Here is a 27,701-nt window from a genome sequence, read left to right on the forward strand (position 1 = left end):
GAGGCAGTTGGGGGGGGCTGAGGGAGATTGGGTGGCGAGGCAGTTGGGGGGGGGGGCTGAGGGAGATTGGGTGAAGAGGCAGTTGTGCCCGCTGCAGCTTTGGGGCACGCTGGAGGGCACAGGAAATGCAAGGCCAGACGCCTCCTGCCCCTCCACCGGCACAAGCCTGTCCGCCGGATCGATTGGAGCCGGAAACGGCTCCCCTGCCCGCGCAGGCGAGGGCTCCTCTGCGCGGGACGGCCCTTCAGAGCTGAATCTTTACAGCTTCAAACCGCTTCGCAAAAAACAACAACAAAAAAACAAACTTTTCATTTGTGAAAAATGAATCGGAACGTTTCCGCCGTCGCGCTGAAGAGAGTCGATCAGACGAGAGAGGTCTAGGAGGAGAACATCCTGTTCCCCCCCCCATCTCTACCCCCACCCCCACCCCCACTCCCACTCAAATACCCTTTTTCACAGATATGAAATATTAATATGTGTGTGTGTGTGTCTAAGGCTGTGTGTGTGTGTGTGTGTGTGTGTGCGTATATGTACGTGTGTGTGTGTGCATGCGTGTGTGTCTAAGGCTGTGTGTGTGTGTGTGTATGTGCGTGTGTGTGTGTGTGTGTCTAAGGCTGTGTGTGTGTGTGTGCATGTGTCGGTCTATGGCTTTGTGTGTGTGTGTGTGTGCGTGTGTTTATGTGCGCGCGTGTGTGCGTATGTGTGTATGTACGTGTGTATGCATGTGTGTTTGTGTGTGTGGGGGGGGAGCGACTCACTCAAAGTAGCAGAAGGTTGGGTAGCCCTTGACGTTGTACTCCTGCTTGAGCCCGTCAAATTCGGCCGGGTGCACGTTCATCCCCGCCAGAACCTGGGGGCGGAGGAGACGCACAAATAAAATTCATTATCATCATTCATTATCAACAGCACGTCTGTGCAGAAGCTAAAACTAACATGTGCCACAACAGGTCTCTACTATAGAGTCCATTCTCCATACTGGTCCCTGAAATAGGGGAGTCTGAATATCAATGGCATAGCCGGTTGTTGTGAGTCCTGTCGATGGGGACTCTGGTCCGTAGGAGGTAGTGTAGCACTGCACCAGATGGGTTCTGAGTTCTGCTCAACCCTGCTTGGAACGATGTCTTATCGTGGCACTCTGAACAACCGAAACATTACAACTGCAATCCAACACGAGAGGCGAAATGCACATATAGGTCACATACAGGTCTCTCTCCGTACGCACACGGTGTACTCAAAGAGCGTCAAGAGCTGAAAATGAGAGGTTTGATGGCTCTTCTCGCGTTTTTTGTCTGATAATAAACGTTTCGCTGCTGCATTAGACGCTCAGCCCACCGTTTGGGCATTCTGGTGCCGCGTCCTCCTGCCAGAAATGTAAACACAGGAAGCGGCTCCGGGCTCCTTTCTCAAGAGCCCTTCGGTAAATACGCGTCCTTCAGAGTCCTGAAAACACCCCGAGGACTGCAGATGCAGAACCTAAGTGTTGCGTGACACAGGGTCTGAATCTGCGGCCCTTAGACACTCAGGGCTGAGGGCTGCAGTGGCTCCACGGCCGGGAGCCTCTTACACACTTAAAGGAGGCCATAAAGCAAAGAAACATTGAGTCCCAGCGCCAGGGAACAGGTCCTCTCTGCTTTAATGTGAAATGTGACTTTAATGTGACTCCCTGCTCCTCCCGCCAGGCCACTCCCATCACCCACCCAAGCCCTCAATCATCCGCCCCCACCCCCACCCCCTCACCCCCAAACCCCCAAGCCCCCCCACCACCCGCCCAAGCCCTCGATCCTCCACCATCTTCCATTTTCTTCATCACTCCTGAAAGGCTCTTCACTCCCCATCAGAGAAACTTCCAGAACACTCTGGGCCCCACCGGGGGGGAGGAGGAGGATCCCGGACGAGCACAGACGGGGAGGCGGGGAGGATTTACCGCTGCGCACCACCCCCCGCCCCGCCCCCCTTAATCCCTTTAAATTTCCCCCCGTCCCGTGGGGGTTCCCACACGCCGGTGATAATGAAACACCGCGAGGGGACACACACCGCCGGTCGCCCCGGTAACCCCCGCCGCGGCGAGCACGCGTGCGCTAGGCGCTGCATTATGCTAATCCCCCAAACGAGCCCCCCCCCGCACGCGCGACCCCCGCTTCGCTGTCAGAGACGACGGGAGCATCAGCGAGGCGGAGCTCAGATCCGGCTAATATGGGCTCAGACATTAAAGCCAGTCTCTCGATTTTACTCTCTAGTTAGAGGAGGGAAAAAAACAAACACTTTGAGATGTCTGTTGGCAGCTACGGTCTCTTTTTTATTTAATTTCTTATCCCAAAAGCATCTCTGGCACTCCTTTGTGAGTTTGTGAGAGCTGAGAATGTGTCTTCTTACTTATGTCTGAATCTCCTTCTTCACTGGGCCCTTCCTCTGTGTCAATGCTGAGATTTCTTTCAACTGTGATACAGAGCCTCTCACTTCACCCAGCAACACCGTCCACTGTTAACTCTGGAGTCTTCTGAAGAGCACACAGTGCAGCACTCTGTGTGTGTGTGTGTGTGCATGTGTGTCTGCAGTGAGTGTGTGTGTGTGTGTGCACGTGTGTCTGCAGTGTGTGTGTGTGAGTGTGTGTCTGCAGTGTGTGTGTGTGTGTGTGTCACGAGTGTGTTTGTGCATGAATAGGACAGTCCAGTCAAACCATATGAACATTACACTTCTAGTGCAGACACTCTAAAAGCTGCAGACTCCAGGGACGTTCCTCTCTAATATAAATGACCGAAGACAAGCACTGCTGCTACTTCATAACCTTCAATACGAGTCTTTAAAACGGCTCAATTCAGACCTGAGATTAAAATGCGTGTCGCGTCCTGTGGAGAGAGGGAGGACAGGAGAGAGCGAGAGAGAACGCTTATTTATTTATTCTCAGGTGTGTGTTTACGTTTCAGCCACTTATATTACCTGGGCTCTGTGATGTCACCGGGCCGTATACTGCTGCTGCTCATACAAAGCCTGTGAAGGGGTGTAATTCACATGCACACCTGCCCCCCCCCCCCAAACCCTCCCAGGTCCCCCCCCCCCAGGGCAGGGACCTCACTTACGTATTCACCCTTGGAGTCTGTGGCCGCTTGCTGGAAAACGGGCTGCATTCTCTTACACACGCCACACCCTGGAGAGAGAGAGAGACACGGAGAGAATGAGAGAGAGGGAGGGGGGGGCGGGAGGGAAGGAGAAGAAGAAAGCAATTACACCAAAGAGGTGTTCAGCAGAAAGACCAATCTGCAGATACTGGCAGCGTCCTTTTCTGCTCATCAATTCCTTCCCCTTCCATTACTTAGAGAAAGAAGGAAAAAAAACACTCAGAGGAGAACAGACGGTAATTCTCCCGGCGAACACCGGGGGCGCTCATGGACCTCTTCCCAATTTGGGAAATTAGCCGCTAATACTTAATCAGACCAGGGCGTGGGTGAAGGCTGAGCACGCCGTACGCTAGCTGGCTAATGACCACCCGAGGGGAGGGGGGGGGCAACACACCTGCACGGCCTCGATGTGCTGGGGGGGGGGGGGCCCAGCCGCAGCCTACGGCAAAAACATAACCCTTCCCCGCTGCAGCTGATTCCATCTTCATTATGAACAAAGGGAATATTAATCTTTCAAAATTAACAGCGAGCAAAAAAAAAACAAAAAAAACAGACAGTACAAAAGAAAATCCAGCCCGTTTTTCTTGGCTGGAATTCCCCGATTCTAAATCTGTTATTCATGACCACGTCCCCCGTTCACCTCCCCCAGTCCAAACTTTAACTTGCAGAAGTGTGTTTTAAAAGCAGGAAACTTGGGGAAGTGCGCTCTCAGCGGAAAGGCTCGCTGTGGAGCCCGGGCGCGGCGAGGGGCGTGGCACTTTCATCCCGGAGAAACCTAAACGCAGCGGGAGGCGGCCGTGGCCACTCTCACCGAGCCGCGCGAGAGCAACAATAACAGTAATGATAATAATGATAATAATGACCGTTATACAGCACAGCCACACAATGCGCCCTAGAAACCCTCTCCACTGAGAAATGATAAAAACACTAATTATAATGCGTTATTATTATCGCCATGATTTAATCACAACAAAAGCCAAAAAAAAACAACAACTAAGCAACCATTCATGAATAAGGGATAAATAAAATGGGCATCCAAAAACAGAACAGCCCCCCCCCCCCCCCAGGTTATTCCATCCACCCGCAGCGCCCGGCGATCCGGACCTGGATGTGCTGACCTACCGGCTTCTTCACAGAATCAGTCTCCAGACCCGTTTGTTTTTTCCCTCCTTTTTCAGGGGGTCTACGGCGCGGTCTGTCGGTCTGTAATCGATAGGGGGCTTTTCCGGCCTTATGGGACGACGGCTCCGTAGCCACCGGCCGGAGAGCAGACGCGCTGTGAGAGAGGCACCTGAGGAACGCTCTAAAGGGCGCTGAGGGCGTGACTTGTTTTGGGAGGCCGTGCTGGAGCGGGATTGGATACGGGCGGCTGGCGGTGTGTAGCGGATATGAAGCGAGCCAATGGGACCTGAGGGTTAATCTGCATTCCTGCCCCCCGGGCGAGCCCCGCTCCCCCAGAGCAGGGCGAGGGCCGCTCCTAAACACGGGCGCGGGTCAGGACCCGAGGGCGCGTGGTGACGGGGACGAGGATGGGGATGGGAGCAGGGGCGGGAGTGGAGGGGGTGATGGGACGGGGATGGGACAAGGACTTACACGGGGCGTAAAACATCATGAGGATAGGGCGTTCCTCTCTCTTCAGCAGCTTCCTGAAGTCCTGAGAGAGAGAGAGGGGGAGAGAGAGAGAGCGATGGGAGAGAGGGAGAGAGAGGGGAGAGAGAGAGAGAAAGTGAGAGGGAGAGAGAGGGAGAGAGAATAAAAAAAACCATTTATTAAAACCTTATTTCCAATGTACATCCACATCTTGCCAGTTTAGAATAGTTTACACATCTCACATCCACTCTGTTTTTGCTCTCATATGACCTCAAAGGACTCCAGCTGTGCAGTGATTTCACTCTAAAGCCCAGAATGCACCTGGGGAAAAGGAGCGTGGCTGTGTGAGGCTCTCTTTATTCTCTGCCTCTCCCTCTCTCTCTTCTGTAAGAGCATTCAAAGACCGGAGTACGGAACAGTGCGTGTGTGTGCATACATACAGAACACATGCATGAATGCATTCAAACAACACACGCACGCACTCACGCACACTCACACTCGTGCACACACACATTCACACTCGTGCACACACACACACACAGAGACGCGCATGTACACGTGTACGCACACACACGTACACACACGCACTCACGCACACTCATACTCGTGCACACACACACACGCACACACACACACACACACACACACTCTCCCCCTGAAACAGACTGAATTAACGCCTCTCCTGTGCTCTCCCCTCAGTGCAGAGCTCAGGCAGGACTTGGCTTCCTCAGTAAATCCACAGCTGATGGAGTTTAAAGGCCAGCACCGGGGCCAACCACTGTCAATTGATTTTCTCCCCTTGGAGCCCCCCCCCTCTCCACCCGCTCCTTCCCGCTCCTCCCCCCTCCACCCCCTCCACCGCTCATAGTTTTATATTCCACAGCATTACTGATGTCCGCCTGGGTTTGGTGGGCCTTGGTAGTCTGTGAGTGCCGCTCTTAGGAAAACACGCTGGTTAATAGCGCTGTGACACCGTTAAACGCTCAGCAGGTATCTCCACGCTGGCTGCCTGCGTTCCCCTACAGGTGTGGGGTTCCACACTATTAAACAAGTGGGTGTTGGGAAACCGTGACCCCAGCAATGGTGACCCCACGACACAGGGCACTGTTGTCTGGGTTCTACATGTGTTCCCCCCCAGGGTTCTCATTGTGTTCCCCAGGTTCTCAGTGTGTTCCACGGGTTCTCAATGTGTTTCATGGGTTCTCAGTGTGTTTCATGGGTTCTCATTGTGTTCCTCAGGTTCTGTGTGTGTAGAGCAGTGGCAGACTGAAGAGTGCCTCTCCATATGCCGGATCAAGGGGACTAAAACACAGTCCCCAGTGGGTTTGACGTGTTTTTGTTGGTTTGTTTTCCTAAGCGTGTCACTGCTATTCCGGAGCCTCCCCGTTTCCTGCACCTGAAATTCCGCCGTTGACTCCACATACGTATCTGCCCCAAGGGCGCGATGGCCAGGGAACAGATGAGAAACGAACACCACGGCGGCTCTTCCAGCGCATTCCAGAGCCGTCGTGTTCCAAAGCCGTCGTGTTCCAAAGCCATCGTGTTCCAGAGCCGTCGTGTTCCAAAGCCGTCGTGTTCCAAAGCCGTCGTGTTCCAAAGCCATCGTGTTCCAGAGCCGTCGTGTTCCAAAGCCATCATGTTCCAAAGCCATCATGTTCCAAAGCCATCGTGTTCCAAAGCCATCGTGTTCCAAAGCCATCGTGTTCCAGAGCCGTCGTGTTCCAAAGCCGTCGTGTTCCTCTGTTTTTCTTCTGTCCAAAATCGTGCTTTGATTCGGCGACCGTGAATCTGCTGAGTGTGTATGTGTTCCGTTTTTAGAGTTTTTTTTTTTTCCTGATGAGCGTTTGTTTTGTGCTCGTGCATTTACCCCCCGCCCCTCCCCTCCCCCTCCCATGTTCAGACCTGAGCAGATCCAACTCAGAGTTGGTCAGTTTGTACAGGTTTACATCCAACTCTCATGAGTAGTGGATTTTTTTAGGATGCCAGTGATGGCTCATGAAATCATAGAACCCAGGGAAAGTATTTGTTTGGACGCATAATGCATTTACAGAAACTTTATAATTTGACCATTGAGCCAATCCAGTGTGTTCCAAGCAGCCCACTTTCAGATATACAGGACTTCTCCAAAGCAGAACCTCTATCTAAACCTGCACATGTGCGCTAGGAACAGGTTAAACTGCTGGATTTTTCAGCTCCAGGCGCACATTAAAGAGAGATCGGTGCAGCGATCCTCAGAGAGGAAAATATGTCTATATTCTCTCTGACGTGTGAAGAGCCTGGGCTGATCTTACGGCGATCGCATGTGCTGAGCTGCGCGCCAGAACAGAGCGTGCGGAACCCGTTTCACGCTACCTTCGGCTCGCGGTCGGCGCGCGCGAGTAGCGCTGAGCGAAGCCGTCCGGGCCGAGCTGCGTCCGGGCTGAGCCCCCCACCGGCGTCTCGTTCCCCGCTCCCTCTGCGGACGCGGGACGGCCCGAAGGACGCCGGACCTCACCGGCGGAGGCGGCCATTTTGAATGCCGGCGGCGGTGAGCTCACCTTCTCGCTTTCGATGTGCGCGACGTCTTTGGCCCCCGGGTTCTCCTCCCACAGCGGCGCTCCGGTCGGGTCCTTCAGAAAGGCGACCATGGACTGCCCGCAGGAAAAAAAGAAAGACAGAGTTAAAAAAAAAAAAGGAGAGAAGGAATCACTCTTTCATCAGGCTTGTTACCACTCTTCCCCCGCACAGGAAACGCATGAGAAGGAAAAATGAGCGATACAAACAAAAACCTTCCACCCCGGGCTCTCACTTTTCACTTCTGCATTTGGCAGAGCGTTTTCTTTGGCAGAGCTGAAAGCCCTCATGGACTCATTGTCATTGTATAATGAGCCTCACTTTGTGGAGGAGTATTAGGCTTTTCATCCGAACCCATTGTGAGAAAAACAAACAAAAAAACCGTGCACTGTTAGTTCAAGAAAAACACCGAGCTCGAAGCATGAGCGGAAAAAAGCAAAAATGGAGCCAGATTAATACACATAATCAACTCCTAAATAACTGGCATTCTCCATAAAGATGAGCCAGAAATCTTCATTAAATAAACACAGGTAACGAGATATATTTTATATTTTATGCTCAACATGATGAAAAAAAAAATCATTTTGTTCTCAGAAAAGAGTTCAAAGAACCATTTTTAGTAAGTAATTTTATTTCATAGAATGTAATTTTATTTCACAGAAAGCTAGGTGTGAAAATTGCCCCGTTTCTCTTTCTGCACATTGTCTCCCGCAGAGTCGCCCCTCTGTGGCATTTTATGGTGATTGGCGAATATATTTGATCAGGATCAAGTCTGGAGATGGAGATCACCGTTCACTTAAGCAGTAACTTTGAGAGGTGTAAACCATTTGGTGATTCTGAGGTGCTCTTGGGACGATGAAAATCTACTGCTTCGTGATTCCACTGACCTTAACGGATCAGTAGGTGCAGAACAACCCCATAACATCAAGGATTCACCAGCATACTTATGGTATGGTGTGAAGTGCACTAATTCTGACACTAACCCATCACTAGTGTCAAAAAGCACGATTCATCTGACCACAACTGCTTCCAGCTGACACTCCAGTGTGAATAATAATATTGGGGTCCCCATATTACTGCTATTTACATGTATATGTACTGAAATGGCTGTAAGAGTCTTGGGCAAAAGCCTGAAAGTGTTTTTTTGTGCGCGTTTGAAATGCTCATGAGCTATACTCTGTATGACTCACATCAAGGCAAATCTTATCATGGACCACCTTTTTTTCCTAATTTAGACTGACAGAAGCAGAAAGATTACTGCATATGCATGACTGCACTGGAAAAAGGGAGTCTGAATAACGAGTAATGACTACACAACTGCAGAGACCGACCCTCCCCAAAACAGGCTGTCCTGCCCGAGAATCAGCCAAACTTCTTAACCGGCCTGAACACAAACACACCTCCTTACAAAACACACAACCGCCAGTCAAACTGCTTCCCATGCCAGACCTATGAGCGCACGGCACAGCAGTCCAAACACGTTTTCCCCAGGCCTGCTTTCAGGGGGAAAACTCGCTTTTAAAGACGGGACCCGTTTCCACGGTGACACATCGTGACACGTGCAGACAACCTGATTGTAGACTGGGAGCTGACAGCGATCACCGGACCAGTTCCCTAACCAGAGCGCAGAGCAGAAAAACCCCTGCACACCAGAAACTACAGTATGACTAACCCTGAAACTGAAACCATAACTGTATAAAGGTCACGTACTACAAGCACAGGCCCTTGGGGTGTTCATGATCGGGCTTGACATAGTATTAAATTTTCTCTAGATGTTTGGCAAAATTACAGTCCCAGATGGGCTGGATTGCCTGTTTTCATCATCCAGTCTACGCTCGTATTATTAAAACCAGGCCTGAGTAATGTCGCTACGTACTGTACTGGGGATTTCACTGAATGATTGCTGTTGTTCACATATGCACGCACACACACACACACACACACGTGCATACACAGGCACGCACACACACACACACGTACACAGGCACGCACACACACGTACACACACACGTGCATACACAGGCACGCACACACACACAGGCACGCACACACACGTACACACACACGTGCATACACAGGCACGCACACACCATACACAGGCACGCACACACACACATGTACACACAACATGTGCATACACAGTTACACACACATGCACACACACACACGTGCATACACAGGCACACACACACACACATACGTGCATACGCAGGTGCACACACACACATGCAGATGCACACACACACACAGAGAAACACACATACACGCACACACACGCACACACGCACACACGCACACACGCACACACGCACACACACACAGGCATATGCGCACTACAGCATTGCGTACTCAGAGTACTCAGAGGCTGTGTTCTGATCTGGTGTCGGGGGTCCAGGGCCTCTATAACTGACTACAGAGTTTTCCAGAAGATAGGAGCAGGGGTAAACCCTCTGCTTGCCCCGTCTCCGGGAGCTCAGCGGAAAAGCCCGTTTCGGGACGTAGCGCTCGCTCACGCCCCCCCCCTCCCCTTCCACCCCTCCGCTGGATATCCACCGCAAACACCGTAAACTCACAGATCAGCCAGAAACAAACGATGAAGAAGGCCAGGGCTGTTACGCAGGCTTTTTAATCGCGGCTCGCTGTGACAGCACACACACACTTTCAGCAGAGAGAAAAACACACACCAGGCCTGTCTGAGAGCTGCCTGACGACACAAACACACACTCGTAGAGAAGAGACCAGTGCCACATAAACACACAAACACACATAAACACATACAAACACACACAAACACACACTCGTAGAGAAGAGACCGGTGCCACATAAACACACACAAACACACACAAACACACATAAACACACACAAACACACATAAACACACACAAACACACACTCGTAGAGAAGAGACCGGTGCCACATAAACACACAAGTTAAACCGTATCAGACATCTCACTTATCCTGTTCCCATTATTTAAACACGTGGCATGAAAAGGTCAACTTGCCCCTTTTAATTCATTCAAGAAAAAAAACAGAGCAGTGCTGACCAACTTTTTACTTAGTAAAGCCAGCAGTGTGGTATAATGTAGCGGTCAAAATGGATGCTATACAAAAACAAGTTGTGCAAGTCGCTCTGAAGAGGAGTGTCTGTTAAGTCTGTAATGTAATAATGTGAAAACAGCAGCGTACATCACTCTCTGTGAGGGGAAAACACTGCTGTACGTTGCTTTGGATAAAAGCGTCTGTAAATAAATGTAACGAAAGGTAATGTAAGTATAGCAGTGCAGATCAGCCAGTATTCACTGCAGTATACATTCCTAAACAGTAATTATTCACTGCAGTATACATGCCCCACACACTGTACCATACATGTCCCACACAGTCCAGTATTCATGGCCACATTGAGACACGGTGCTGGCAGGCAGAATTAGTTCTCCTCATTGACTGCGATTTCAGAAGCCATTTACTTACGCGCTCCGTTTAATTATAAAGTACAATTAAGCCTTATTAAGTCTTATTACAATTAAGTCTTATTAACAGCCTCACTCGGTTCAGCTCAGTTCTCTGAACGTGCTGCGAAACGTCATGGAAGAGAGGTCAGTTACCCAGCTATGACCAGGAAATAGCACAAAGGAAATATCCGCACGAAGAAATAAACGTTTTAAACGGCGCTGCTCTACAGCGCACTATGCAAAGCTTTGCGAACATTAGCGAGCTCGCGGCGAGACGCGAGGAAACGGCACATCTGCAGGAGCGGGGTGGTCGAGCCTGAAACGCGAGCTTAGAAAACCGAGATATCCCAAAAAGTCTTACTGATTCAGCGCTTGGTAACTAAACAAATCCCCACGTCACTGACATAATTCATGCTGTGGTTACGTCCATCCATAAACCAGGACACGCAAACGTTAAAGCTTTTTCACAAACCGGCCGTGTTTCGGTTAGTTCGTTAACATTCAAATATCGAACGGTTGCTGTCCACCAGGATGTCCTGCTGAAAGTCCCTCCCCACTGGCGAAATTAGTGAGAATTTCAAAACCGTGTGAAATACACATAATTTTTAGCCAACAGGGCGCTCGCCTGGAAACCTGATGCACTGTGATACTCACAATTTACGCACACACACGCTGAATTTCAAAAAAAGATCTCGCTGCAATCACCCGCAGGACAAAGGAGTAAATCTGTATTCAACATAAAAATTCATTTAAATAAAAAAAAAAGTACCAGGCGAAAGCGGGGGAAAAAACGCTATGAAAATCATTAGATGTATGGGGTGTGGATAGTTATTTTTTGCTTCCCAGTGCATCTTCTGCTATTTGGGTGGGAGTGGAAAAAAACTGAATTTGCAGAAAACGTTCCAATTTTCAGAAATTACCTTAAATGTTGACGGTCTGTCGTATTCGGTGTGGAAGGTTCCGTCCCTGGGAAGAGAGGCAGCAGTTATAAGAGATACGAACGCGGCATATTCACCAGGCCTCCGCGAAGCCGCGACTCGGGCCGTTTAAGGCCAGCCGGTTAATCCACTTACTTATAATGCAGGATCTCCAGCCCGCCTTTTTTCGAACCCGGGTCCACTTTCATTTTCTTGCATAATTTTCGTCCTTCCGAATCCCTGAGGGCAACAGAAACAGACAGGGCCACAACTTTTAAACGGCGTTTCACACGGCAGGAGCTGTCGGAAAACCCTGAGGTACAGAACGATCTTGAGAAATTCAGTGACTTATTTTGATGTGGGGATGAAGGGGGGGGGGGGGGGGGATTATGTCTTATGAAAGATTATGGCAGTGAAGGTAATGCAGGAGGAATCCGCTTTCTCTCTCATAAACCTGGCAACCCGTCCTGTTCTCACGTTCGCCTAAGAGAGTCCAGAATGGATGACCCATACCTGTTCAGCCCACCTGAAGGTTAATGTCACTGAGACGTCCTGTTCAGCTCAACGCTGCCCCCACAGAAACCCTCCATCGCCCCCCACGCCCCCCCCTTCCCCCGGGCATGTTCCAGTCCGCAGGCCCGTAAGTATTCCCACCGGTGCGATCGCTGCCCTTTCTGACCCACGTGCAGACAGTGGTAATGCTCAGGCCTCGAGCTGTGAACCCCAGTGGCAGTGGTTTAGCAGTCTGCTGGGCTTTGGACTGCCAAGCTCTTCAAACAAATATCAAGAGCCAATACCTGCCACAGCACTGAGCTGTTCAGAACAATAATCATGACAACTTTCCTCATGAATACCTTTAAAAAAAAGTATGCATCTGCATGGGGAAAAGAAGAAAGAAAATCAGATGCTTTCAGTTTATTTTACCCAAATATAAATACCCTTCTGTAAGTACAGCGTAGAGCTGTGAGCCGCTTCCGAGATTAGCTCACTGACCTGCTCCTAAGCCATGAAATTAAAATAAAAATTCTCTTGAGTTAGAAATAAAAAACATAAATATCAACTAATGAACTTTAATTTTTGCAAAACCTTTAGATGGAGTCAAGCAAGCGATGCTAATACGTTAGAAATGAGAAAACCACATTATTCACCTTATTGCCAAAGCAATGTATGCGTATTAAAATTTAGATAATAAAAAAAAAAACTTCTAAATGTTCTTTGCTCATTTCCAAAACATGCTAATGTGCCGTATAAAATTTCTAGGCAAAAAAACCGAATACTAATCATCTTTCCCAGGTTCACCCTTTCTGTCTCCAGCACTGCAGCTCCCTGCCCCTGGAGTGGTAATGAGCAGAGCATTTAAATATGAAGGCAAAACCCCCGGGGGAGGGGGGGAATGGGCTGGGGGGGGGATGGAACTCGAGGAGAGCTAAAGCCGTCCGCTAATGGAAATCCAAAAGAGGGAATTCAATTACGGAGGCCGGAGCCTGTACTGCCCCGGTGGTGAAAGATGCCCTCTCTGTCCGCTCAGATAAAACCAGACACTGTCACCAGCGCTGTGCCCCCTCCCCCGACAGGTGTGTCTGAGCAGAACGTTAGGTGGCTTATAAAGATTGGAGAAGCGCTGTACAGTCGTACTGTATGAGCAGAGCGCTGAGTCATGCCCTGGGGGGCAGGGGGGGTGATATGACAGACTGCTACACCTGAAACGCTTAACTGCAGGTGAGAAAGGTCATCTTTCACCTGGAGACCGTCGCCCAGTGTTCACATCAGGTGTGCTGAGCGGAGACGTGGAGATGGGTGTTGCCCTTGACCAAGGCACTGGCCTCAGAGCTGGAGTCGGTCCCCGGGCGCCGCACTGTGGCTGCCCACTGCTCCTGAGTAGCTACAATGGGTTAAATGGAGGACAAACTACCCCACAGGGTTCAATAAGGTGTATCTCTCTCTCTCTCTTAAAAAACACAAACATGAGCAGCTGCTTTCTGCTGTACTGTCTGGTCCCAGACTTCATGTTTGCAATATCCAGTAGCTGAACATTGAGGCACCTGACCTAGGCGCCCCCAATCAGATCACAGTATGCTGTGCCAAGGGAACACAGACATTTCTGGGGAGTGTAAACACTACGCCTTCCCTCCTGGAAGGAGGAGTCCTGCTCTAACCCTAACCCTTCCCTCCTGCTCCCAGTTTAAAACTGTTGTGGTTTCAGCCCTTCAGAATGCACAAAGGGTTGAATTTTGTGCAAAATTCTAAAGTCGGTGTTCTAGAACTCCATTGCTTTCAGTCGCCAGCAGCGATTGTGACATCATCATTAGAATGTTCAGTTAAAAGACACTCTAATCACATACTTGTGATCTTATGCCTTGAAGGGTGAGGTGAAGTTCCTGTCACTGAGAGTTCCTGCGTCGGAGGACTCAGCTGCACAGCGCGACATCTCGGCAGACCAGAGTGTCGTTTGGAGAGGTTCTGACGCACACAGCAGGTACGGGTTTCTCCGCCTTGTAAATGCCCCCCTCGTTTGAACCAATCAGAGCCCTCCTCTCCCTCCTCTGCGAGACAGCGTGCGATAGCCAGCGTGCTCACAGCCATCACACACCGCGCCCCAAGGTGAGCCCAGACAGAGAGGTGAGAACTCAATTAATTCTCCGCGCCAGGGGGAGTCTGCGGAGCAGGGGTGGGGGGGATGGGGGGGGGGGGCAGTGGCAGAGCAGGTGCAGACATGGGCTGATGCCCCCCCCACCCCAGATCGAGGGGTGTGGGAGGCAGCGGGATCGCAGAAGCTGTAAAAGCCACCGGTGCGAGACGTGGGCCAGCCGAGCGAACCGCACACAGCGCTCAGGAGGACCTCTTACTGGCCCTAAATGCCAGGAGGGGTGCAGCTTTCGGCTCAGAGTGTACCCAACGCCGCCGGGCAGGTGGCCCCGTTACCGTGGAAACCTTCACACAGGTGTCCTCGGCTTGCCCCCACCCCCCCTGCCCCCGCTCCCTTCCACACCGAATCTCATTCCGTAACGGAGATGTCCAGCGCATTGGAACCAGTTAGCCTCCGGCTAGCGGCGAAGTTCGTTTAGGGCTGCAGACGAGCGCAATGCACGCAAACCCCCCAGAACCTGTTCGCGCTAAGACGGAATTCCGTAATCTGCAACGCATAGTAGCTGATCCACAGGCCACAGCCTGTTATGAGTGTAAATTAGGCTTTATACTGCTGCCAGCTTCACAAATGCTAAAAACCTACCCAGACAGCAGGAGCGTGACGATATCTAAAACTGGGCCATACCTTTCTTCAACTATGTCCCATAACCTATACATCTTTTGTAGGCACGAGTCCCAACGCGCGGTCCTCATGGCAAGTATAGAGTGCTGACACAATGCATGCAGTAATAATGCAGTAATAATTGACCATCGAGCGTGTGCTCATCAGTGTCCACATCCGGGGGGGGCTGTCAGTCCATAATCTTCTCCAATCAGACACCACATCTCTGTGCCTGACCCTCCCGACGGTTAAATAAAAGCCCAGTCCACCGCTCAGCCACGGTGCGTCACAGAAACGCGATCCCACCGGAAACAGCCACCCGGGATTGTTGGGGCCTTTCTTTAAGTTCTCCAGTTATGGCTCCTTACGGTTCATTTCACAGAACTACTGATGAATTTCTCCCTGAAGTCTCCAGCGAGGACACGTTAAATTATAAACTCTCTGCCCGGTGGCATTTTGGCGGTAAGGAGATCCCGCCGTGGGCTGTCTCCCGCTCCTGACCTCTGACCTCCGGGGAGAAGCGCGATGAGATCGCTCTCTCTCTCTCTCTCTCTCTCTCGCTCGCTCGCTCTCTCTCTCTCTCTCTCTCTCTCTCTCTCTCTCTGCGGCAGATGGGACAGGCCCTCGCGGCTCGTTGCTCACACAGACTCATGGGATAGTTTCTCTCCAGCGTTCCTGAAGCTCTGTTTTGGCTCTGGCCCCTGGATGTGACGGCTGCAGCCTCGCTGGATAAGGGAAGCAGCAGCGCTGCTCTGTGCCATAATAAAGCAGCTGAAGCAGCTAAAGCAGCTCAGCGCGTAAAGAAACATCAGCAAGTCAGTGTGCATATGTGCACGCACATGCACACGTACACACACACGCGTGCACACGTACACACACAGAGACGCATGCACACACAGACGCACGCATGCACACGTACACACACACGCATGCACACGTACACACAGAGACGCACGCATGCACACACAGACGTCCAGACACACACGTACACACATAGACAGACACAGATACACACACACACACACACAGACACACACTCAGACAGAGACAGATACGCACGCACGCACACACACATCCTCTCCTTTAAAAAAGAAAGAATATAATTGCCTCATAGCTTTTTTTGCAGGAAACTGCTGACTGTCCAGTTTGGCATTTTTGCATTTTAAGCCCATATTCACATGCATTACCCTGCTTGTGATGCGCTTGCAATAAAATAAAAGATTAATTCTCGCCTCATTCCATCACCTGCAGAAGAGCAGGCCTTCACCCTCACAGTCATTTTCACTAAAGCTGAAGAGGAGCCATTTTATGTTTTTTGCTGGTTTTCCCAGGACAGTGGAGCACAAGCGGTCAGAAAAGGACTGGAAATCTCTCCTCTTTATCGTTTTATTCCTCCTCTTTTCAGAGCTATAAAGGAGTCTGGGGCGGCTTTGGACTGACAGGTAGGAATGAGAACACAAAAGGAAAGAGAAAGCCACAAAAAAAAAACAACAACAGAGGAAAAAAGGGTTCGGAACTTCTGGGGTGGAGCTTCTACATAGCATTAAGGATTGTAGTGGAACATCTTTGAAACAGAGTCATCTTTACCACTCTGACAGCTACGCCGCAAGGGCACCTGGGAGAGGTGCACAGGTAGACAGCCCACTGCAATGACCACCCCCCTGCAGTGACCTCCCCAGCACTGACCCCCCGCAGTGACCCCCCCCCACTGCAGTGACCTCCTCAGCAGTGACCTCCCCAGCAGTCACCCTCCCACTGCAGTGACCCCCCAGCAGTGACCCCCTCGGCACCTACGAGCGGAGCTGGGGTTTAAGTGTCACTGCGACCGCAAATAAGACGCAACATGAATATCGCTGTAGCATCCAGACTGGAAACATTCACTACAGGGAGTCTCTGGGGGGGACCAGTACACACTGTACCCAAAAGAACAGAATATGAGACAGGACTGAGAAAATAAGAGATCGATGAAAAGTGTAAAAAGGGAGATCGGAATTAAGAGCACACAGCATCATTACATTACATTGACATCATATGACATCACTGACATCATATGACATCATTGCTACCACGAACAGGCACGGATCATAGCTGAAGTTAAAAGTACAAAGGAACTCAGGCAAAGCTCCCTCCAGTACTTTTATAAAAAAGTATTAAAGCATTTATAAAAAGGTACACCATACATATTTAATAATACATTACAGGCATTTTTAATTAATGAATGTTAGTAAAAATGTTTGCCAACATTTACTAATGGACTTTAAATCAACCACTGGCTTTCTTAAGTATTAAACAGGCATTAAAGTGTGTTTCACCATTAATATCAGCACCATATTCTTAAGTGTTACAGAAACAAAACAAACACATTTACACTTATCAGGATCTACAGTGAGCATCTAGTTAACGTTAAAATGACAACTTTGATAGCTGCTACACTATATTCTAAAGTGTTACAGAATTAAAACTAAAAAAGAATTGAAACTTTTAACCAGGATCTACAGTGGTTAAACCACCATGGTTGTCATTTCACCTTGAGACCTGGGCATAGCAATCTCCCACAATGCATTTCTTTGCCTCGTGTTCTCAACCGTGAAAAACTATGCATCGCAAATGTGGCGTCGGGGGAAAGAGAAATAATGGATGGAATCTGGTGAAGTACTGCTGTCATTCCAATGCATTCAGAACAAGTGTGTTTCTAAAAGCCATCCTGCACATCACACACATTCCCCAGGTGCAGAGAAGAAAGCAACACACCTATCCACCCCCCCCCCCCCCCCCCCCCCCCGAAACCCACAAACCCCCACATCCACGCACACATCAATACGGACTGGAAATATTTATTCCTTTTTACGTGCTCTCACTTACAGATCTAAAGGAACAAAAATGTGAAAATTGTTCGAAGGGACAAATACTTTCTGCACCCACCGTTTTTCAGAGATTTTTTTTAAAAAGAGCAAATTTTGCTTCTTTGTATATCTACCCATTAAGACGATGTCTGTGCAAAATTTCAATTATTTCCATGTTGCAAGTGACTGCAAATCTGAAAAATCTGTATGGATCCTCAGTGAACTTTGACCTTGCAATTACGAAATCGATAGGATTCTGAGGGAGGGCAAGATCTTTGTCAACTCACATAAAAATCTTTGTCGAACTTGCTGAGTTTGAATAAATCAAATCATACATCTGGGGCCTCTCTGGCCTTTCACACTGAAAATCCATAGGGTTCGGGAGAACAGGAAGGGACAGTATTTGTGTCAATTTTCTTCGCATCCTTGTGGATCTGGTCGTGCCAGAGACCACAGACCACTTTCGTGCAGAAATGACAAATTGACAGACCAATGGGAGGACAGAGATATGCCCTCTTCTACTTTGTTGGCCAGCTTACCAACAAACGTCAGCCTGTCAAACTTCCCCTCCCAATATTAAATAAAAACTTGCACTGCAAAGTCACTTCACACCTTTTTAATGGGATCCACCTCTCAAGGTACCTGCATGGTGAATATTAACCCTTTGAAAAAAAAAGTAAATAACTGATTTATTTTAATGGACTTAACTACTCCTAAAGGCTTCTGTGGGAGCTGATGGTTTACGTGCACAGATTAGTATATTCCCATCCAGTGTACGGCCTGGCTGGTTCCTGTGTAACTGAGATAAACACACACATTGTCTATGGTAGCAAATGAACACCCTATTAACATAAACCTGAGCAATACTGAGAAAATATACTACAGATAGTGGCATGTTGTATGAAAATGTAAGATTAAATCTATCTGAAAAAGTGCTGATTTACTTTTAGGCCGAGTCAAGCTGTTCAGCTGAGCCCACACAGCTCAGAGTCTGTTAAGAGATGCTCGGTATTTGCAAATGGAAGATCGATGGTTTTTTAATTCAGTGCATCAATGGAGTGAAGCATGGAAAAAGTCACACCCCAAGGGAAGTTCGAGAAAATGACATTTTTCTCTGCTCCGGGACAGTGGTTCTTTCTGAACTGATTTAAAAAGGATGAAAAAATCTGTAGCAGGGCACACAGGCCAGGGCATCAGAGAAAAGCATAAATTCCTTAATCTTATATGAATGCCCACGCATGCATCCACACCCTTACACTCTCAGGGAAAAAAGGTTCGCTGGCTTGTCTCCATAGGGGAACCCTTTCTAGTTCTTTATGGAACCTCTATGGTGGGTGTGAAAGTGTGACAGCTCCCAGATTTGTCTGACAGAGAACCCTTGAACTCGACAGGCATCCTCTCTGGAGACAGAGGAGCCTTTTGGAACCCTTTCTTCTGAAGGTGTGTGTACACGCATACAGACGCGCGCGCGCGCACACACACACCCACAAGCACACACAAGTAAGCACACACGCACACACACAAGCACACGCACGCACGCACACACGCACACACACACACAAGCATGCACACACACACACACACACACGCACGCACACACACACAGCGGTGGCGTAGCGTGATGAAGCAGTGGTTCGCCTCTCGGGGCAGTGCCAGGCTTACCCGCAGTTGACCCAGGCGATGGTGCCCTGCCCCTTCACGGCCTGCGCCACCTCCGACAGGAGCTTCAGCTGCCCGTCCCCCGATGAGCCTGCCGCACACACACAGGGACCCACAGCAGGCCGTCAGTTTGCACACCTGGGTACCGAGCACCGCGGAGTTCATTTAAATCGGACCCGGGGGGTGGTGGGGTTTAACTAAATCCAGTGTTCCCAGAAAACAAAGTTAATGTGACCACATGCAATCTCTGGGTTTTTCTATTTCCTGAGTAACACCTCTAGGTGCCCTTAAAAAGGGTCTCATTCGTCGGTCACGGTCATGGTCACATGACACAGGTTCAGCGGCATAGCTAAGAATTCTGGGCCCCTGAAAGATTATTGCTCTGGGCCCCCCTTTAAAAAAAAAAAAAAGAAATAAACAAATAAAAAACAGAATTTTTTTTGTAAGCTGTGCCCCCCCAAGGTGGGGGCCCCTAGAATCGTCACCACCTTTCCCCCCTCCTAGCGCTGGCCCAGTGCAGGTTCCCCTCTGGAAGTGCTGTCCCAACGGAGCGCGTGCAATAATTAGGCAAGGACACGACCCCACTGCTGTAGTCATTTGCATTTCCCCAATTAGGCCGTTTGAAATGATGATATTTCACGCTAGCATTTATTATTTAGCACACTGCATGCCCGTGTATCTTCCTTTGCTAATGACAGTAATTGCCGCGGTTGTAAGAAGAAGCAGAAAAAAATAAATAAATGAAAAGGCGCGATTGAGAGCAGCCGTATATCACAAATAAACACTGGTTAAGATTCGGCGGCGCGTACTTGCTGAGGTAAGAGGAAAAAGAGAAGACAGGGAGCTGAGAAATGAGACAAGGAGGACGAGGAGGACGAGGAGGACGAGGGTAACGGCGGCTCCGTCTGCACAGCTCCTCTTTTAATGGGGCTACTGCCCCGCCCTAGTCCCACACACCGGGGGGGTCACCAGGACTCTGATCATGGGGTACCCGGTGGGGGGGGGGGGGGATGTAGGGGGTCACTGAGTCAGTAAAGGGGGGTGGGGGGGGCACACTATCACCAACAGTTATATTAGCCAATGATAATGCGCCATTCTAGGTGGAAAAAAGTGGGTGGCCAATCAAATTCCAGAGGTGGCCAGTGCCACTCCAGCCACCCCGTTGGACACGCCCGTGCTGGACATTAACCAAGCCCATTGGTGGAGCATATCTGGGCGGGGCATCAACCGTATTGGTCAACAGGGTGTCCCTTACTGTGTCACATGATATTGATTCCTCTGACCTCCCCCCCAAAAAAATGTGTTAGGATGAACCACAGCAAGTCCTTTAAATCCTTTAAGACATGGATGTTCAGTCTTATCTGATTAGGGCTGGTGCGGGCGCAGGTTTTCACTTTAACCCAGCACTAATGACACCTGATTCAGTCGATTAACTATTCATGGCCTTCGATCAAGACCTGGATAAGCAGCATCAGGTTTCTTAGTGCTGGGGCTAATGCAGAAAAGCTGCGCCCACACTGGCCGTTCTCGGGTGCGATTGGACGCCCCTCTGAGACAGCGACGGTCAGAGGGAACGCACACGTGTGTCAAAGTGACGCTGGTACTGGGGGCCTCCTGGAGCGCCCCCTGCTGGATTCTCCTCAGAGACGCGGGGCGGATGCGCGCTGTGTTATGTAAAGTCCCCCCCCCCCCCAAATAACACCCCGTACCCGGGGCGGGGCCGTCCTGCCGTGTCACACGTATTGGTAAATGCGGCGAGCCGAACGTTCTTCCTCCGGTTGGTCGGCTGCCAGCCGCGGCGGCGCAGTGGAAGAGCGTTTGCATTCCTTTCCTATCTTTTATTTATTTTTTTTTAACTTTATTTAGACAGAGGAAAATCAGAGCAGAACAGACGGAGAACGTGCCTTGGCGGGGGGACTGAAACCGAAACCAGGACAACCGTGCGCGGGGGACTCGAACGTGGGTTGAGGGCCGGCTGCCCCCCCCCCCCCCCCCAGGATGCCCGTCTCAGTAGCGGGGGCCGTCCGCTCCAGCAGGGGGGTTGCAAAGCGAGCAAAGCCATGTGCTGTGACTCGTTTTTAAGAACTAGCGTGGACCCTCCTGAACTTCACCCGACGAGGCACACTGCAGAAATGGTGCGGCCAAATTGAGAAAACAGTCTCCCCCTGCTCTAAAATAAATTCATAAATAAAAATCCCACACATACAGTAATACATTCGATTCTTTTCTCACAAGGAGAGTCTGTGGCCTGGTCTTTATTTACGTGCCGAAACGCCAACATGAAGCAACGCTCCGACCGGGTATTTTTACACGCTGGCAGTTTCAGATCTTTCAGCGGGGACAGCCATCGATAAATCTTTTGAACACGGTCTCAAGATGTTCTTGATAACTACTGTGAAAGCGGTCTGCGACACGACAGCCGATAATTTGGTTCAGACTACAGGGCTGCAAAGTCAAAACAAAGCTTCGGAGACCTGAACAGACACGCACTCGGTTCCTGACGAGACAACAACGCAAAGTGATTGTGGTTTGTGCTCAAGTCAGGATAGTTCAGCAGACAACACCGAATGCTTCACTGTAACAAAACAAAGAGCAATCAGTTAAAAAGCGCTAGAGTACTGTAAAATCGCACTGCACACCAAACGTCCCCGGCCTGTCAATGCGCAAATTCAGTACGTTACATGCATTATAAAAAATAGCATAAAATGCAACTGCGAGTTTCAGTTCACTGAAAGTACACAGCAGCCAGGGAAACGAGGACGGCAGCGCATCTCGCCTGACAGACTCTCCTGTGCAGGAAAATCATGACAATGATGTAGTGGCTGCGTGTTTCCGTGAGCCAGGTCTAATTTTAGCGATGGCGCTTTCCACTGTTTCCCCCCACCCCCCCCCTCGAGCGCAGACGGTAACGAAAGGCAGCGGTTCTCCCGCCGGCCGGGCTGATCCCAGTACAGCCGCTCGCGGGGTCAGGTTTGGGTTTCCACGGCGACCGGCTCGCGCGTGGCGGGGGTCTCGGTGCCGTTGGCTGCCGGCGACAGGACCCGGCGGCTAATTAGGTCTGAAGGGTGTCGACAGGCAGATCGGGGGGGGGGGCGTTACAGCGAAGCTGGCGGTGGGGGCAGGGGGGGGGGGGGAGGGAGGGGGGCAGAGACAATACCCGGGTGATGCGAGGAGCAGAGAGCAGAACCAAAGGCAGGAAATTAAATTAACGAGGAAAGCACACCGGAGAGAGAGGAGAGGGGGAGAGAGAGGGAGGGAGGGAGAAGAGAGGGAGAGAGAGAGGGAGGGGAGAGAGAGAGAGGGGGGAGAGAGGGAGGAGAGAGAGAGGGAGGAAGAGAAGAGGGGAGGGAGAGGGAGAAGAGAGGAGGGAGGAGGGAGGAGAGAGGGAGAGAGAGAGAGAGAGAGAGGGGGGGGAGAGAGGGAAGAGAGAGAGAGAGGGAGAGAGAGGGAGGGAGAGAGAGAGAGAGGGAGGGGGAGGGAGGGGAAAGAGGAGAGAGAGGAGAGAGGAGGGGGAGGGAGGGAGAGAGAGAGAGGGAGGGAGAGGGGTGAGAGAGAGAGCTGCGATACTCGGGAGACGGAGGTCGTTGTGGGCAGGAGGCGGCGTGGATCACTCGCCCGGCGAGGGGGGCGGGGGGGGGGGGGGGGTAAGGCGTCGGTCTTACCCAATGAACTCACGGCAACCGAAACGTCTGATGAATTATGAAACAAATTCATCTATGTGGACAGAAGAGCTCTGAGATTTCCCTACCCACGTGCTGAAGGCTGGTAGGAGTGGGGGCGGGGGCTGGGGGGCTGTTTATGAGAGAAAGAGAGGTGCGCAGTGCTCAGAGTAACAGACAGTTGCACTTTACAGATCTGGGTAATATGCTAATCCATCCGCCCGCTCCACGCTTCCCCCCTCCCCCCCCCCCCAAGGCTGGGAATGATTCCCTAATGCCGGGGATAATGCCATTTATGGTTTTCTCGGTCGCACTACCGTGTGATTTTAGGTTTTTGCTCATTCTCTGTCTGAGCAAGCTGAACACAGCACACTGAACACAACGCACTGAGCACAGCACACTGAACACGACACACTGAACACAGCACACTGAACACAGCACACTGAACACAACACACTGAACACAGCACACTGAACACAACGCACTGAACACAGGCACACTGAACACGACACACTGAACACGACACACTGAACACAGCACACTGAACACAACACACTGAACACAAAGCACTGAACACGACGCACTGAACACAGCACACTGAACACAACACACTGAACACAGCACACTGAACACCGCACACTGAACACAGCGCACTGAACACGTCGCACATCGACTGGGGATATCGAGTGGAGCCAAACCGCAAAAGACAGAATTCCTGCGACCTCAGAGCGGTCGATCAGACGGACCCACGCGCAGCCAGCAGAGATGGAAATCAATCGCCGATGATGACAAAGTGCTTTTGGAAGAACAGCGGCGAGCTGCCGGATTAAAACCAGGTTCGAGTCGCGCGGCGTTCGTCCGTTTCACGCTCGGGCCAGACGGCCTCGCCAACCTGAGCAGAGACACAGAACCTCGCCGTTTCACTCAATCCATCACTCGGGTAATGGGCCCAATTTACTGCCCCTGAGTCCCTCTAATAACAAATAATCATTTCCTCCCCGTGTAATTCCTCCTCCCCGAGCGTGTGATTCTAAGCTCTCTCAAAAGGGCAATTTGTTTCACAATTGCAAAAAAAAAAAATGGCACCGTAAAGTGTCATCGTATTAATTGTGAGCCCAGTTGGAAAAAAAAAAAAACAAAACAAAAAAAAAAACTTAATTGCATTCATTAGCAAGATTTAATTCTAGGTTCAGCTGCAATTTTCTTCAGTAACAATACCTTAATTCTTATATTACACTATTAAAAAAGGGACAAAAAGAGTGAAAAAGGCCTTGTCACTTGGGTGGTACCCAATTGATATGTAAAATTGTACCCCTAGCTAGCAACACATAATTGATTCGTACTTTTTTTTGCTACAAAAGGGACTTATTAATAGCCAAATGGAACATTGCCATACTTTTAGGGTATATCTGAAAAACATCTTAGAGAACAAAAATGTACCTCTGTTTCTGAGGGTGAATTTGTTTAGCAGACACAATTACCAAGGGCAACTTGCAAAGCATACATCGAGCTGGCTTAATATGAGGAAATAGGATGTAACATTAAAGATTTGATTTCTTTTTTTGCCTGTATGAAGTATGATCTTTTCCCCCCCACCCTAGTACACCGTGTCCCTGATGACAGTGTGGTCAGACAGCCTGTATTTGAGCAGTGAAGCACAGGAGCGGAACTAACCTGACTTGGTGTAAAGGATGAGGACATTGGTTCTGGTCCTGAGAAGCTTTTTGAAGTCCTTGTGTTCGCTGACTCTCTCTATGAGGGGGGAGACTTTCACTGCCTGCAGAACGGACACAGCCCACACCTGTGTGAGAGGGTGGAGGAAGGAGGGGAGGAGGGGAGGGGTGAGTGCGTGGCCTTCGTCATCATCATCATCATCATCAACACCATCTGACACCACACACTAAAATGACCCCGGTTATACTGCAGACAACACACACGAGAACACAACGCTGCTGCGTGCCGGAAATGGAGATGGTGGAGAAGAGAAGAGAGAGCAGGTCCATATGGGCACTCCAGGCCTGGGTCAGAGCCATAATGGAAGCTTGTGCCTAGAGATCAGATGCGGACTAACAGGGATTGAACCTGCCACACACCATGAGAGAAAGGGCATTGTGGGTAATCCCTCTCTATGGCACCAGACCTGTGTATTGAGTTTGCTCAGAGGTGCACAGATTACCCATGGGGCAATGGGGCAGCAGTCCAGGGCAGCTTTTAGATAGTTTTATTGCCAGTAAAGGTGCACAGATTTAGTCAAAGGGACGTATTTTGACACGTACTGATGAACCCTCCACACAGACTCTCTGACGCTGGTGGGCTTGGTGCATTCCACCCCACAGCACCGGTGCCGCTCCTAAGAGTTTTAATTTAATTACGAGACAGAGACACAGTTCCTCTTCCTTCCGTCAGTCGGTGAAAAATTGGAAGTTCCTTTTCGGTGCAATTAGACGAAGCGGCGCCCGGGGGGACGGGTGAAAAAGGCGGGAAAAAGGTGGGAAAGGGCGGGAAAAAGGCGGGAAAGGGCAGGGAAAAGGCGAGAAAGGGCGGGAAAAAGGGGGAAAGGTCGGTTTCCGCGCGGCTGCCTGGCGCCTCAGCGGGAGCTGCGCGGTGAAAATGGTCCGGAGCAGACGTGTGACTCACACTCGCGCTCTGACAGGCCCCCCCCGCCCCGCCCCGCCCACTTATTAAAAAGTTTTTCTATACTTTCTTTAATATTGTGTGAGACACGGATGGCCTCTCTCACTCTCCCTCTCTCGCTTTCTCTCTCTCTTCCTCGCTCACCCTCCCTCACTCTCCTTCTCTCTCTCCTGTTCTCGCTCTCTCACTCGCCCTCCCCCCCTCCCTTTCTCTCTCTCTTTCTTTCTGTTCTCTCTCTCTTCTTCCCTCACTCTCCCTCTCTCTTTCCCTCTCTCCTGTTCTCTCTCTCTCTCGCCCTCCCTCCCTCTCTCATTCTCTCTCTCTCTCCCTCCCTCTCTCTCTCTCTCTTCCTCACTCACCCTCCCTCACTCTCTCGCCCTCCCTTTCCCTCTCTCCACTGCCTTTGTAAGATCAGAGTGGCGAATGATCTGGGCTGAATTCAGACTGAATAACAGGCCGGTGGACGTGCTGCTCGCGAGATGCGGTCGACGCGCGGACTGCATTCCACCAACCGCGGTTAAATCACAGCGCGGTGAGGACGACTGTGCGCCCCCCCCCCCTCACCCCGCCCCCTCTGACAGGAGACGCGGGCTCCGCGGGGAACATGGAAATCGGGTCCGGCTCATCAGACGTGTTGATTGAACGCTGGGATTCCCGCCGTCCTGCGTGGGAGGGACCGAGGCGATGGCGGTCGGGCGGTAATTAAAGCTCGGCGACCGCCTGACGGTCTGGCGGTCTGAGGCCGCGTAGAGGAATCAGCATCCATAAGCAATAAAGCAGCACCTCAGGAAATGTCTCCCAACATCAGGTTCGAAAGGGGCGGTGCTTAGCCCCGCCTCCGGACCTCACAGTGACCTACGGGGGGCTGGTCCAGCAGAACTTTAGTCCAATGAGAACACAGAAGAGGTGGATACTGGATTTTGGTCCGTTTGAACTTTGAAGTCTTGGTAACTGTGGTTGACTGAGCACAGAAAATACAGAACTTTGGCTTGATGAACTCTAACTAAAGGTTAGCCAATAGCGTCCAGAGGATGACCTTGAGGCCCTGTTCTACAGTGGCAGCTACTGGCACAACCTGACGCGGAACTAACAAACCAACACAAAATGTTCTCTCAATGGGCCTCATTCACAAAACTTTTCTTAAATTACTCTTACATTTGTTCTTAAACAGGTTCCTATGAAAAAGCAATATGGGATACATGACACATGTTTTTGTGCATATCCCAGATGTATGAGATGATGAATGCGGGCTGTTTTTTTTAACGCGCAATCCTGTTTATGTGATTAGCATTAAGGAACCAGCCATGAGCAAATACAGATAAGAAAAAAAATGACGAAGGCCAAAACGTTCTTTTAGAAGAACGTAGAAACGTTCGTACGTGCAGTTTACGATCAAACGTGAATGAGGCCCAATGTTACTGGAATGTTCCGGCAATGTTATGACATTGCCACAACATGGCAGCAACATTGTGAGAACGTTTTGTGTTAGCTGGGTTCCATAATTACCTGACCACCACCCACTCAGAGTAATATACACGCCTCAGTGTGCTGTGCGAGGGTGGACTGCCATGCTAGGAGGCCCCAACCAAGCCGCTAAAAATATGGTGGAGCTGGAACCTAGCTATAAAAACGAGAACTCCCTTAAACAAAGACACGTGTACGTACGTAAAACATGAAACAAGGCCGTACTGTTTAAGGGAAATTAAATTATACACTTATCTCACCCAGGTTTTCGACAAAAAAAAATTCACTCTGGCCCTCTTATCTGTAAGAGGCCAACTGTACAAACATTGAAATACATAAAGGTTGCTATTGAGCGAACGCGCGGGTAAATCTCTGACAGGAAACGTTCCGTTAGGGACAGAGAAGGAACTCCAGCCTTTAAATGAAAAGAGCTCGTTTGAGCAGAACGAGCAGTCAGCTCGCAGGTTATTCTGCTCGTACACGCTACTCTTCTTTTTATTTTTAATTCACACGGCTCCTGGGAACTGACCGGGAACCGCTGCGGAACCAGGAACGACCTTCAAAAGCGA

The 27,701-nt window shown here is 50.3% G+C and overlaps 1 protein-coding gene across 1 annotated transcript in view; it reads right to left on the bottom strand.

The window, feature by feature from the left end:
* Positions 1–27,701, bottom strand: part of pdia5 (protein disulfide isomerase family A, member 5) — a 64,810-nt gene that overhangs the window by 30,431 nt on the left and 6,678 nt on the right. The window contains exons 2-9 of the mRNA XM_064329671.1: positions 24,709–24,835; positions 19,379–19,466; positions 11,783–11,866; positions 11,630–11,675; positions 7,244–7,336; positions 4,710–4,770; positions 3,078–3,145; positions 759–850 (exon numbers count right to left, since the gene is read on the bottom strand). Of these exons, the coding sequence (XP_064185741.1) occupies positions 759–850; positions 3,078–3,145; positions 4,710–4,770; positions 7,244–7,336; positions 11,630–11,675; positions 11,783–11,866; positions 19,379–19,466; positions 24,709–24,835 (659 nt within the window). The remainder of the gene's footprint in view (positions 1–758; positions 851–3,077; positions 3,146–4,709; positions 4,771–7,243; positions 7,337–11,629; positions 11,676–11,782; positions 11,867–19,378; positions 19,467–24,708; positions 24,836–27,701) is intronic.

This window comes from Anguilla rostrata, chromosome 3 (assembly GCF_018555375.3).
Source record: "Anguilla rostrata isolate EN2019 chromosome 3, ASM1855537v3, whole genome shotgun sequence".
NCBI lineage: Eukaryota > Metazoa > Chordata > Actinopteri > Anguilliformes > Anguillidae > Anguilla > Anguilla rostrata.